Here is a 12,882-nt window from a genome sequence, read left to right on the forward strand (position 1 = left end):
CTGGAGTTAGCTCAGATTAACGTCCATTGAGTCAGTGATGCTGTCTAACCATCTTATCCTCTGCCACCCCTTTCTCCTTTTACATTCAATCTTTCCCACTATCAGGGTCTTTTCCAATGAGCCGACTCTTCACATCAGGTGGCCAAAGTACTGGGGCTTCAGCGTTAGCAATAGTCCTTTTAATGAATATTCAGGGTTAATTTCCTTTAGAATTGACTGGTTTGATTTCTCTGTAGTCCAAGGGATTCTCAAGAAAGAAGCACCACAATTCAAAAGCATCAATTCTTTGGTAGAATGTATTCTACCAGATATTCAGTTCAGTTCAGTTCAGTTCAGTCGCTCAGTCGTGTCTGACTCTTTGCGACCCCATGAATTGCAGCACGCCAGGCCTCCCTGTCCATCACCAACTCCTGGAGTTTACTCAAACTCATGCCCATCGAGTCGGTGATGCCATCCAGCCATCTCATCCTCTGTCGTCCCCTTCTCTACCTGCTACCAGATATTAAGATGTTACAAAGCTACTCTAAGTTACTGTAAGTAACTCTAAGTTACTGTAAGTAAGTTACAAAGCTACTCTAATGAAAAGGATGGTAGTATCATGTAATTTGATAGGTTGATGGAACAGAATTTTAGGTAGTCCAGAAATAGGCCATTTTATGTACAAAAATGTAATATATGGTCAAGCTGATATCACAAATTTATGTAGTAAGGATTATTGTAAAGAAAAAACTAATGAGATATCACCTCACACCGGTCAGAATGGCCATCATCAAAAAGTCTACAAACAGTAAATGCTGGAGAGGGTGTGGAGAAAAGGGAATGCTCTTGCACTGTTGGTGGGACTGTAAATTGATACAGCCACTATGGAAGACAGTATGGAGATTCCTTATCAGGAATCCTTATCAGATTCCTTCCTTACCAGGAATAAAACCACCATATGACCCAGCAATCCCACTCCTAGGCATATACCCTGAGGAAGCCAAAATTGAAAGAGACACATGTATCCCATTGTTCATTGCAGCACTATTTACGATAGCCATAACATGGAAGCAACCTAGATGGCCATCGACAGATGAATGGATAAAGAAGTTGTGGTACATATACACAAGGAATATTACTCAGCTATAAAAAGAATGCATTTGAGTCAGTTCTAATGAGGTGGATGAAACTAGAATCTATTGTACAGAGTGAAGTGAGTCAGGAAGAGAAAGATAAATACCGCATACTAAGGCATATATACAGAATCTAGAAAAACGGTACTGAAGAATTTATTTACAGGGCAGCAATGTAGAAACAGACATAGAGAACAGACTTACGGACGTGGGGAGAGGGGAGGAGAGGGTGAGATGTATGGAAAGAGTAACATGGAAACTTACATTACCATGTGTAAAATAGATAGCCTATGGGAATTTGCTGTAGGTCTCAGGAAACTCAAACAGGGGCCCTGTATCAACCTGTAGGGGTGGGATGGGGAGGGAGATGGGAGGCAGGTTCAAGAAGGAGGGGATCTATGTATACCTATGGCTGATTCATGTTGAGGTTTGACAGGAAACAACGAAATTCTGTAAAGCAATTATCCTTCAATAAAAAAAAAATAATAAAAAAGAAAAACTGATGTATTTGACTAAGTAGAAATTAAAAAGGACAAAATGACACGCTGAGAATTTTTTTTTGACTGGGCCTCGTTGAGGTGGGAACGAAGACTGGGTCTTCCTTGTGGTGCGTGGGCTCTGCATTGTGGTGGGCAGGCTTTCTCTAGTTGTGTGGGCTCAGTAGCTGTGACACAGGTTTAGTTGCGCTGTGGAGGGTGGGATCTTAACTTCCCCAAGCAGGGGAACCTGCACTGGAAGAGCAGATTCTTAAACACTGTACCACCAGGAAAGTCCCAAGAAGTTTTTAAAATAAAAAATATACCAGATAAAGAGTTGAAATTTTCTCTCTGTAAGGAAGTTACACAAATTGATCACAAAGCAGAAAACCTGAGTGAAAAATGGGCAAAAAAAAAAAAAAGACAACCCACAGAAGAAACACATGTTAAAGATGTATATCTTAAAATCTTTAGGCTCACTACTAATCAAGGCTTATTCATTGAAAGATGATATATTTTTTCCTGATTCATAATTAATAAACAAAGGAATCAACAATTTTAATAGTGCTAGTGTGAGTGCTTTGAAATGGACACTTTCATACAATACTATTGAACATATGCGACATTTTTACCAGAAAGAAGCTTGTGTTACATCTAAAACCGCCCTGAACGACTATATGGATACCCTCTCTTCTTCAGCTGTTCCCTCCATGAGAGATGCTCTTCCCCATCTCTTCCCTGGAGCCTTCCTCCTCACCTTTCAGGTGCTGAAGCTCGCCTCCTCAGGGAGCCTTCCCTGCCTGGCTGTCTAGCTCAGATCCTCTTCTTTGAGTCTTATCTATCAACCAGCCCTCTGGGAGCCAGCTGTGGGGAGATGGCTGAGGGTCTCGCCATTCAGCGTGTAACTTCTGTTTCTTTCCTCCATGTTCTTTACGGTGCTCCCACCCGCTACTCAGCTCCAGAGGGTAGGGGAAGGGTGGTCACCTCACTGCTCAGAATGGAGGGGGGGACCCAGGAGCACCTACTTTCAGTCTTTTCAGCTCCACTTTCCCTACACCCTCAGAGGTAGTTTACTTCTTATGATTTAGCTGTGCTTTTCTGAATCATCCACAATGAATTACTTTCACAATCAGAAAAAAGCCCCTAACTTTTAAAAAGTTTAAGTGTCATACCTTTTGACCCAGTAATTTCACTTCTTAGAATGTCTTTCTTTTAAGGAAATAGACAATTTGGAAAGTGTACAGAAATCCACATCACAGTACAATTTATTTGAATTTTTGAAGGTTGTTCAGTCGTGCCTGACTCTTTGCGACTCCATGGACTATACCATGAAATTCTCCAGGCCAGAATACTGGAGTGGGTAGCCCTTCCCTTCTCCGGGGGATCTTCCCAACCCAGGGATCGAACCCAGGTCTCCCACATTGCAGGCAGATTCTTTACCAGCTGAGCCACCAGGGAAGCCCATATTTATAACAGAGGATAATTAGTTGCAAACAATCTAAAAATCCAACATGGTTAAATAGATAATTTTTGTTGTTCAATTGCTAAGTGTTGTCCAACTTTGCGACTCCATGGGCTGTAGCACGCTGGGCTTCCCCGTCCTTCACTATCTCCCGGAGTTTGCTCAAACTCATGTCCATTGAGTCAGTGAAGCCATCCAACCATCTCATCCTCTGTTGCCCCTTTCTCCTCCTGCATTAAATCTTTCCCAGTATCAGGGAAATAAGTTGGCTCTTTGCATCAGGTGGCCAAAGTATTGGAACTTCAGCTTCAGCATCAGTCCTTTCAATGAATATTAAGAGTTGATTTCCTTTAGGACTGACATTCTGTCAAAGGGACTCTCAAGAATCCTCTCCAGCACCACAGTTCAAAAATATTAATTCTTCAGTGCTCAGTCTTCTTTATGGTCCAACTTTCACATCCGTGCACTACTACTGGAAAAACCATAGCTTTAACTATATGGATCTTTGTCAGCAAAGGGGTATCTCTGCTATTTAACATGCTGTCTTGTGATAAAGCCATATGATGAAGACATTAAGTGGTTTCCAAAGGATGCTTGATAACATGAAGAAAAGGCTTATGATTTAATGTAAATTAAAAAAAAAGCAGAATACAAAATTATGGTTACACCTTTATTCAGATTTTATTTAAATATACACATGGAAGTGTCTGGAAGGAATCACTTCTGAATATTAACAGTTGTTACCCTTAGATGTTGGGATCTCATTGTCTATAATGATCATGCATTACTACCTTTATTATTTTCCCTAATAATATAGAATATTATTATACTCCATAATAGCATATATAGAATAACTATATATGAAAAAGAGAAGAAAATAGAAAAGTTAATGTAAGCCTAGATTGCATTAATAGAGGTAGAAGTTTTGAGACAAGAAAGGTGATAATCTGGATTCTGACCACCTGGAGTACCTTGTCTAGCACCCAGGGGACTGTGGCACATGTTTAGAGGAAAGTAGACAAACTTCAGGTTGGCCAAAGACTTCTGAAATTCAGCCAGCTGGAGGAATAGGAAAAGAACATGCTTAGGACCAGCCTGGTGGCTGCAGTGCTTGGGTGGGAAGGGCAGAGCTGTTGAGCCTTATGTGGCCCTTGAAGTCTGAGCCAGGGCTGGTGGGAGAAACTGTAAGGTGGAAAAAGAAGTTCTAACAATCCTGAGAGGAATACCTCTTCCTGGAAACATCAGTAGTCAAGTTGACGTTAGTGTGAAAGGAAATGAAGGACCGCCCCCCCCCCCCCCCCCCCATTGAAGGCACTGGATGTCAGTGGTAAATTCATGAGGTCAGCAACCCAGTGGTCAGTGAGTCTGCACATTAGATTGGGAAGAAGTTTTGACATCACCCAGCCCCCGAGCTCTTGGCTTTGTTTATGTGTGGCTCATGATGTTCACTGCTCCCATGGGCTGCAGATAAGATGACCTTGGGTTGTGAAAAATTCCCAGTGCACTCCACATAACCCTGTCTTTTTCTTACTCAGAAAGGCAATGTGGATTCAACTGACTGGAACTGACCTTATTATAAGACATGAACCTTGAGTCTATTATACAGAGTGAAGTAAATCAGAAAGAGGAAGATAAATATCGTGAAGTGAAGTGAAAGTGAAGTCGCTCAGTCGTGTTCGACTTTTTGCGACCCCATGGACTGTAGCTCCTCCGTCCATGGGATTTTCTGGGCAAGAGCACTGGAGTGGCTTGCCGTTTCCTTCTCCAGGTAAATATCATATACTAATGCATATATACGGAATCTAGAAAAATGGTACCAAAGAATTTATTTGCAAGGCAGCAATGGAGAAACAGACATAGAGAAAAGACTTACGGACGTGGGGAGAGGGGAGGAGAGGGTGAGATGTATGGAAAGAATAACATGGAAACTTACATCACCATGTGTAAAATAGCTAGCCAATGGGAATTTGCTGTAGGTCTCAGGAAACTCAAACAGGGGCCCTGTATCAACCTAGAGGGGTGGGATGGGGAGGGAGATGGGAGAGAGGTTCAAAAGCAAGGGGATATATGTATACCTGTGGCTGATTCATGTTGAGGTTTGACAGAAAACAACAAAATTCTGTAAAGCAATTATCCTTCAATTAAAAATAAACAAATTAAAAAAAATCTTGAATCTGTTCTGATTCATGAAAAATAACACATCTCTTGTGAGCTGCAGAGCAATGATGAGAGACGAGTTACTCCTGTGATGCTCCTCACAGCTGCCATGCACCTGATTCTCATCCAATCCTTTCATCTCACAGTGGTGACTCTAAAGACCCAGAGAGGAGAAAGGACCACAGTGAAGTGAGTGGGAGGCGGGAGTCAAGCCTCCCCCAGCTCTTTCTGTGACTGATAAGAACAGATACTACACTTGATCTTAGCCAAAAGGCCGAGAAGCGATTCTTTCTGTGACTGAGAGTTGCCTGTTATCGACTTAGATTTTGGTGGTGAGGGATAGGCTGGTGGGAGGAAAAAGAATGTGATGGAAGAAATGAAATGTGAATCTGCTGTGTTCCATCCAAGCCACATCACAAAAGAGATGCCTGAGTACTATATATGCTCATATTGTTTATACATATATGTAATTTTTATTTTATATTAGAGTATAGTTGATTAACAATGTGTTAATTTCAGGTGTTCAGCAAAGTGATTCATTTATACATATACCTGTATCTGTTCTTTTTCAAATTCTTTTCTTGTTTAGCTTATTACAGAATATTGAGCAGAGTTCCCTGTCCTTGTTGGTTTTCTGTTTTAAATACAGTAGTGTTGAGTTCAGTATATATTGACCTTCTCCTTGACTTCCTCTGTCAGTGCTTGGAGGTGAGGTGGGCCCATGGAGTGGTGGTATGGGTTGAACTGTGTTCCCCCAAAAGGTATTGCTAACCCCCAGCCACTCAGAATGTGACCTTATATGGAAATGGGGTCTTTACAGAAGTGAGCAAGTTAAAATGAAGTCATTGCATATGTACTCAGTTGTATCCGATTTTTTTTGCAACCCTGTGGACTATAGCCCGCAAGTCTCCTCTGTCCATGGGATTTCCCAGGCAAGAATACTGGAGGGGGTTGCCATTTCCTCCTCCAGGGGATCTTCCCAACCCAGTGATCATTGAACCTGCATCTCCTGCATTGGCAGCCAGATTCTTTACCACTGAGCCACCCGGGACGCCCTAAAATGAAGTCGTTAGGATGACCCTAATCCAATAGGAATGGTATCTTTATAAAAAGGACAAGTTTGGACCCACGACAGACAGGCACACAGGCAGAATGCCACGCAAAGATAAAGGCAAAGATGGGGGTGATGAGCCTGTAAGCTGAGGAATGCCGAGGGTGGCAGCGACCCTCCAGAAGTCAGGAGTGGGGCACGGAACAAACTCTTCCTCACAGCCCTGCCTGGGAACCAGCCCTGTGGACACCGTGATCTTGAACTTCTGGCCTGCAGAACTCAGACAATACGTTTCTGTCACTGGAGCCACCCAGTCTGTGGGGCTTTGTTATGACAGCCCTAGGAAGTGAGTGGGGCTGGGCCGGGACTCACAGCCACCCTTCATCGCATACGCCCTCATCACAAGGCCCCTAACCTGTATGCTCCCCTCCCCTCTGCACTGTCCTCATCCTTAAATCCCCAGCCCACTTGCCCTCAACACCAGCCTTGCCGAAGGCCCACGTCCCTGGGCCCTGGCCTGACCTCAGCCCTGACACCAAGCTCAGAGTGGGTGAGCCTTGAGGGAGGGGAAGGTTGCCCTCCTCACTCACCGACACCTGTCTTCTCCCACCTTTCCAAGGCAGGACAGGCAGAGGACATCAGAAACACAGGCTCCCAGGGCCTGCAGGTGGGGTTGGCTCTGAGAGACCAACCTCTGACCCCACAGCTCTGGCCTCTCAGCCTGACTGAGGGAGAATCCCCTGCCCCTACCTTTTAAAATTTACAGTGCTCTTTATTTTACACAGTCTTCTGTCATTTTAGAGCTGTCTTTTTTTTTTTTTTTAACTTTTTATTTTTATATTAGAATATAGCTGATTAACGAGGACTCCCCTGGTGGCTCAGACGGGAAAGCATCTGCCTACAATGCGGGAGACCTGGGTTCAATCCCTGGGTCGGGAAGATCTCCTGGTGAAGGAAATGGCAACCTACTCCAGTACTCTTGCCTGGAGAATCCCATGGACAGAGGAGCCTGGCAGGTTACAGCCTATGGGGTCGCAAAGAGTCGGACACGACTGAGTGACTTTGCTTTTTATAGCTGATGAACAATGCTGTGATAGTCTCAGGTGGACAGCAAATGAACTCAGCCGCACATACTCACGTGTCCATTCACTCCCAGAGAGCTCTTTAGATCGTGCAGGTGTAGCAGTTAGTTGAGGTGGTAAGTCTAACAATGGGGGAGGGGCTAAAAGATTGCTCTGATTTCAGATCTTGATAATGTAGTTATTTTGCTAGTGGATATTTAGAAAATTGGAAAAATTTAAAATGTTGGACAAACATCCAGATAACAGATCAAGATGTCTGACTTTTCCTTGGTTTCAAGAAGGCAAGGATCCCTTGAAGGGGACTTCAGCCTCCTGGAGTCTTCTAACGCGTGAATGGTGTGCTTTCTGCCCAGTCTAACTGAATTCCTCCTTTCATAGTCAAAGTGAATGCAGGTCTAGGCCTGCAGTGACTTCAGAGCATCACCCCAGCGATCCTTAGGGACTCCATGGGGTGGAGAGTGTGTGAAATAGGCTCATACCAAGCAGCGGTCCAGATTGCTGAAAGGTAGTCTCCATCACTGGAGACTGGCTGGAGAAGTCAGGAAGGGCTTCCTGGAGGAGGAAGAACCAATGCTAATCTTGCTGGAGAGGGTGAGCTGAGTATTATTGCATGACATTAGGAGCCAGGTGCAATCATGTTCTCTCTCTTATTTTTATTTCTCATACCTGTGAGGCAGGCAATATTATCTGCATTTTATAGTTGAGAAAACTGAGACTTGGAGAAATTAAATGATTAAAACCACATGGCTTTTTGTGTCTTAGAGGCCTTATTTAAACTGAGGACTCTCTAACATCAAAGCTCATCTTACTCTTTCTTCTGCATTCAGGCTCTGCCTTTTTGGGGTACAGATGTGTTTAAAGGGTACAGATGTGTTTAAAGGACTGGTGGGATTTGGAAGTGTTGGGGAAGAGGCACTCTAGGCTGGCAAAGGAACAGGGTGAGAACCGACCCAGTGAGTCTGGGGAACCGTGAGGGGGCTGGTCTGATTGAATCTCAGGGAATTCAGAGGGAACAAGGAGAACCAAAGTGAGAAGAGTGGAGTGTAACTTATCAGGCTGAGCATCAGACTTGCTGGTAAGCAGTGAGTGAGTGAACCCTGGGGTCAAGGATACAGAGCTGGTGCTTTGAAGACCTACCTATCTTCCAAGTCCCCTACCTTGACAGGAGCTACCTGTCCTGCTGGGACAGGGCCAAGCTGCTCCCCTGCATGTGGCCATGTGAGATGGACCCCACTCCCTCCTAAAAGCCCAGCCCCATACCTCCCTGGGTAGGGGAGACAACCAGCTTCCTTCAAGGGCCACCGAGTGTTCCATCTGGGTCAGCTTCCACATAGAAGGTCAACTCTGCCAGCATGGACTCATCCTCAGTTTACCTCCCACATCCCACATGGCTCATCAGGCCCTGGGCAGCCCCCTTAATCCTCAGCAGTTCCCCTCCTCCATGCCTGTGCACAATTTTCTGTCTAAATAAGACATCCTCTTCCCTTCATGGTAGACTTCTATTTTATCTGTCAAGACCCAGTTCAATTGCATATTTTTTTCCCCTGAGACCTTTGTGACTCAGAGTCAAGATTCCATTCCTCCAATGGACCTTGACAGCTCCGTGCACCTGTCTACATGACCACTGTCTGTTCTGAGTTTTAGGTGCATGGGGAGGAGGTATGGTGCAGTCCTTAAGTTGCTCCTTCTGGTGGGCAGACAGAAGGGGCCAAGGCAGCAGGGGTAAGTGGTCTACACCTGCCTCCCCAAATACCAAGGGCTGCAGGGCCACTTGAGCCAGACTCGGAAGGGCTTGGCTGGCAGGCAGGTGAAGAGTGTTAATTGCTCAGTCACGTCCAACTTTTTGCAACCCCCCTGTACTGTAGCCCGCCAGGCTCCTCAGTCTATGGGATTCTCCAGGCAGGAATACTAGAATGGGTTGCCATTCCCTTCTCCAGGGGATCTTCCTGACCCAGGGACTGAACCTGAGTCTCCCACATTACAGGCAGATTCTTTACCCTCTGAGCCACCAGGGAAGCCCAGGGCAGGTGAGGAGCAGTGCCCAGTAAGGAAGCACACTGCAGTGGGGAGCATGGCCGGGGCGCTGGATGGCCAGGGGGCAGGAGGAGAACAGACACTGGTTAGGCCACTGATTAATGGACAGGTTGAAGGGGCTGGGACAGTGAGGATGGAAAGAAGAGGCTGGTGCTGAGGCATTTCAGAAGGCAGAGAGTTCAGGACTCAGAGCTGCTGAGAGGTGGTACGTAGGAGTTTGAGGGTTTAAAGCGCTGGCTGGTGTTGGGATTGCAGAGTCCAAAGGCACAGGCAAGGAACCCTGGGCAAAGCAACTGTTCTTCAACCCTACATGCCAAGGTACATCGTGACAGTATCAACACACACCTCACTTGTGATCAAGTCCTGTTTATTTTAGAAGGATAAACAGTGGAAGTAGGAAGGAGTGATGAGAGCAAGACCCCACTCCCCTTGACAGGGCCAGATCCAGCACAGGCTGTGTGTGTGTGTGTGTGTGTGTGATCAAGGCTGACCCAGCAGCCTCCACCAGCCTTTACTGAGAGGACAGGGTGTGTGGACAACCTGGGTGGAGGTGAATCTGCCACGGAGGTGGGGGTGGGGTAAGTTGTCTCCGAGTCCCTCTGAACCAGGTGAAAAAGACCAAAGGGCCCAAACACCGTTGGCCAAGAGCACCCCACGCTGGCTCTGTCCGTGCCTGGGACAAAGCCACATTCTGGAGGGGGAAGGTCTGGTGCTCTCTGGTCACTAGGAAGGACGCAGGTGTCAAGAACAACATGCAAGGAGGCTCTCTGGCCAGCCAGCACCTGTCTCCCCCAGCCATCTCTGTGGAACCTTGCATTAAAAGGCAGCAAGACTTCCCAGGCCCCGCTGCAGGGTGATGGAAGCCCCAGGCCCTTACACATACTGTTTCTTGGAAGCAGAGCTGCTGGGGCGACTGGGGGATTTCCGGCCAGTCTGGGGGGGTGGGTCCAGGAAAAGGGGGCCTCTGGAAGAAGCCAGCCTCTCCTCCGTAGTCAGGTTGGCCCAGTTCTGCTCACTGGACGAGAGGCCGTTGTAGGTGGGGCACGGCGGGGACGAGGGCCCCTCGCCCATGGGGAGGTAGAAGAAGACCTGGTCGGTGTAAGGCTCCGAGGAGGTGCCCGGGGCTGGGGGTGCGTCCTGGCGCTGCCGGGCCCTCAGCCCCCGGCTGAGGCAGCGGCATAGCAGGTACGCCAGCTCCAGCAGGTTGAGCACCAGGGAGATGAGTCCGACCACCAGCATGAAGATGATGAAGATGGTCTTCTCCGTGGGGCGAGAGACAAAGCAGTCTACGAGGTAGGGGCAGGGTGAGCGCTGGCACACAAAGACGGGCTCCATGGTCCAGCCATAGAGACGCCACTGGCCGTACAGGAAGCCCGCCTCCAGCACGCTCTTGCAGAGCACGCTGGCCACATAGGTGCCCATCAGCGCCCCGCGGATCCGCAGGTGGCCGTCCTCCGCCACCGAGATCTTGGCCATCTGTCGCTCTATGGCTGCCAGCGCCCGCTCCACGCGTGGGTCCTTGGCCGGCAGTGCCCGGAGCTCCCCCTCCTTCTGCCGCAGCCGCTCCTCGCGCCGGGACAGGTAGATGACGTGGCCCAGGTAGACCAGGGTGGGCGTGCTGACGAAGAGGAACTGCAGCACCCAGTAGCGGATGTGGGAGATGGGGAAGGCCTGGTCGTAACAGACGTTGGTGCAGCCTGGCTGGGCCGTGTTACACTCGAAATCCGACTGCTCATCACCCCACACCGACTCGCCGGCCAGGCCCAGGATGAGAATGCGGAAGATGAAGAGGACCGTCAGCCAGATCTTGCCCACCACGGTCGAGTGCTCCTGGACCTGGTCTAGCAGCTTCTCAAGGAAGCCCCAGTCGCCCATGGCTCCCGGGCCTCTGTCTGCAGGGAGGCATAAGACACGGTCAGCATCCTTCTCAGCTGCCCTCAACAGGCCTGCGGGAGGCTGGCCACATGTATTTCACCTACAGGGAAACTGAGCTCCCGGAAGGGAAGGGACTGTCCTGGGGGCTCACACCCAGCAGGACTAAAAGCAGACCTTCGGCTGATGGCGGCTGAGCTCTGGCAAGGGTACAGCTAGGAGCCCTGTCTAGTCCCACCTGGGTCCCTCCTGACCCAGCCGAAGGAGCTCTGGATCCAGGTGAGCCTCCCGAGCCTAAGGGAACAGAGAATTTGAGGAACCGATCCAAGGTCACACAGCTGTGCCAGGCCCCTCCTCCCTTCGGCCCAGGACAGCCTGTCCCCAGACAGTGAGGGGAGGTGGTGGTGATAACTCCAGCTTCCCAGGGGGCCCAAAGCCTCAGGTCCCCTCTCTGCTCCTCAGCAGCTCTCGCCCAGCGGGCCTCGCTCTAACCTCTGAGTTCCTGGTGAAGGCATGCTAGACACTCAAGGCAGCATCCTGCATTAGCTCCACCTGTCAGCAATAGTGACCACCTGCCGCTTAGGTCCCCTTTCTCCATTCCCCTCCCCCTGCCAAAGCTGTTGCTGCCAGATTCTAGGCTCTTGAAAGGAACTGTCTTAGCCGGGTGGAAGCACAGGCCACCGAGTTCCCAGAACTTCAGGGGGAGAGTCCGGGGGGAAGACGGTGGGGGAAAGGGGCGGGGGAGGTGCTTCTTCGCGGGAGCAAAGCTGTTTAGAGCCGGGCTGTGGAGCCAGACCTGGGTGCAAATCCTGCGTCTCCTACTAACGGGGACCTCGGAGAAGTGACGGCCGGCCCCTTAATACCCCAGTCTCCTCTCCTGGAAAATGTTAACATTCTTACCTCCTAGGGTTGTAAGGATACAGCGAAAGACGGCAGGAACCCGGCTTAGCCTCTGAGGACAGCCCAGGTGGGCTGGGTGAGCGAGGCCCGCGGTGGGTGCCCCCCGCAGCAACCCTCCGCCCCTGGCAGGTGGTCCGCTGGCAAGTGGCGCCCCAGCTCCCCCCCAGCCCAACTCACCGCCGGCCTGCGGGCAGCCCAGGTGGCGGAGGGGACGCAAGTCGGCCGGAGCGGCGCCCGCGGGAGCCCTGCTGGACGGCGCCGGGCGGCGGGGGCGCCTTAAATAGCGCGCGGGGCGGGGTGGGGGCAGGAAGCGGCGGGCGCTGTTCCGAGCGAGCGGGAGGTGGGGGGCGGGCCGGGAGGCGCAGGCTCCCTGAAGCCACTCTCAAGGAAGGGGCCTGGGAGGTGGCACTGGGAGTCGGGGGTGGGGGGTGTGAGGGGGAGAGACTGCTTCTTTGGCTGTGCAATAGAGAGGTTCCCCGGAGGGATGATGTTTTCCAGGGTGGCCGCATGCGAAAGGATGACAGCCAGAACTTTCTGATCTCAGGCAGCTGTCCTGGGAGGCTCTGAGAGATGGGCAGGTGGGGCTGAGGGTGTGGGGGCCTCCAGGGAAGGGCAGCTCCTTGACCGTGGTGGCCTCTTGCTCTTGTTGAGAAGGGAGAATACCCCTCATTTGTGGGGTGGCCACTGTGTGCCCAGAGCCCTACCAGGCCTTGGGAATGAAGCCTCCTTAGGGCGT

At 49.6% G+C, this 12,882-nt stretch overlaps 1 protein-coding gene and 1 pseudogene across 2 annotated transcripts; both read right to left on the minus strand.

The window, feature by feature from the left end:
* Positions 1–5,395: 5,395 nt before the first annotated feature.
* Positions 5,396–5,493, minus strand: LOC133041899 (U2 spliceosomal RNA; annotated as a pseudogene).
* Positions 5,494–7,602: 2,109 nt separating this feature from the next.
* GJA4 (gap junction protein alpha 4) lies at positions 7,603–12,400 on the minus strand. Of its 2 annotated transcripts, none has more exons than XM_061122458.1 (2): positions 12,147–12,314; positions 7,603–11,266 (listed from the first exon to the last, which is right to left on the minus strand). In XM_061122458.1, exon 2 carries the CDS (start codon positions 11,247–11,249, stop codon positions 10,248–10,250), a length of 1,002 nt encoding a protein of 333 aa, XP_060978441.1. In that variant the 5' UTR covers positions 11,250–11,266; positions 12,147–12,314; the 3' UTR covers positions 7,603–10,247. The 2 variants fall into 2 exon arrangements, with proteins under 2 accessions (XP_060978441.1, XP_060978440.1); XM_061122457.1 differs by lacking the exon at positions 12,147–12,314 and adding an exon at positions 12,324–12,400 and having other exon boundaries at positions 7,604–11,266.
* Positions 12,401–12,882: the final 482 nt, after the last annotated feature.

This window comes from Dama dama, chromosome 20 (assembly GCF_033118175.1).
Source record: "Dama dama isolate Ldn47 chromosome 20, ASM3311817v1, whole genome shotgun sequence".
In the NCBI taxonomy this organism is placed as follows: domain Eukaryota; kingdom Metazoa; phylum Chordata; class Mammalia; order Artiodactyla; family Cervidae; genus Dama; species Dama dama.

Excerpts from the sequence above, each read along its gene's own strand:
- GJA4 (XM_061122458.1), bottom strand. The coding sequence starts at position 11,249 with ATGGGCGACTGGGGCTTCCTTGAGAAGCTGCTAGACCAGGTCCAGGAG.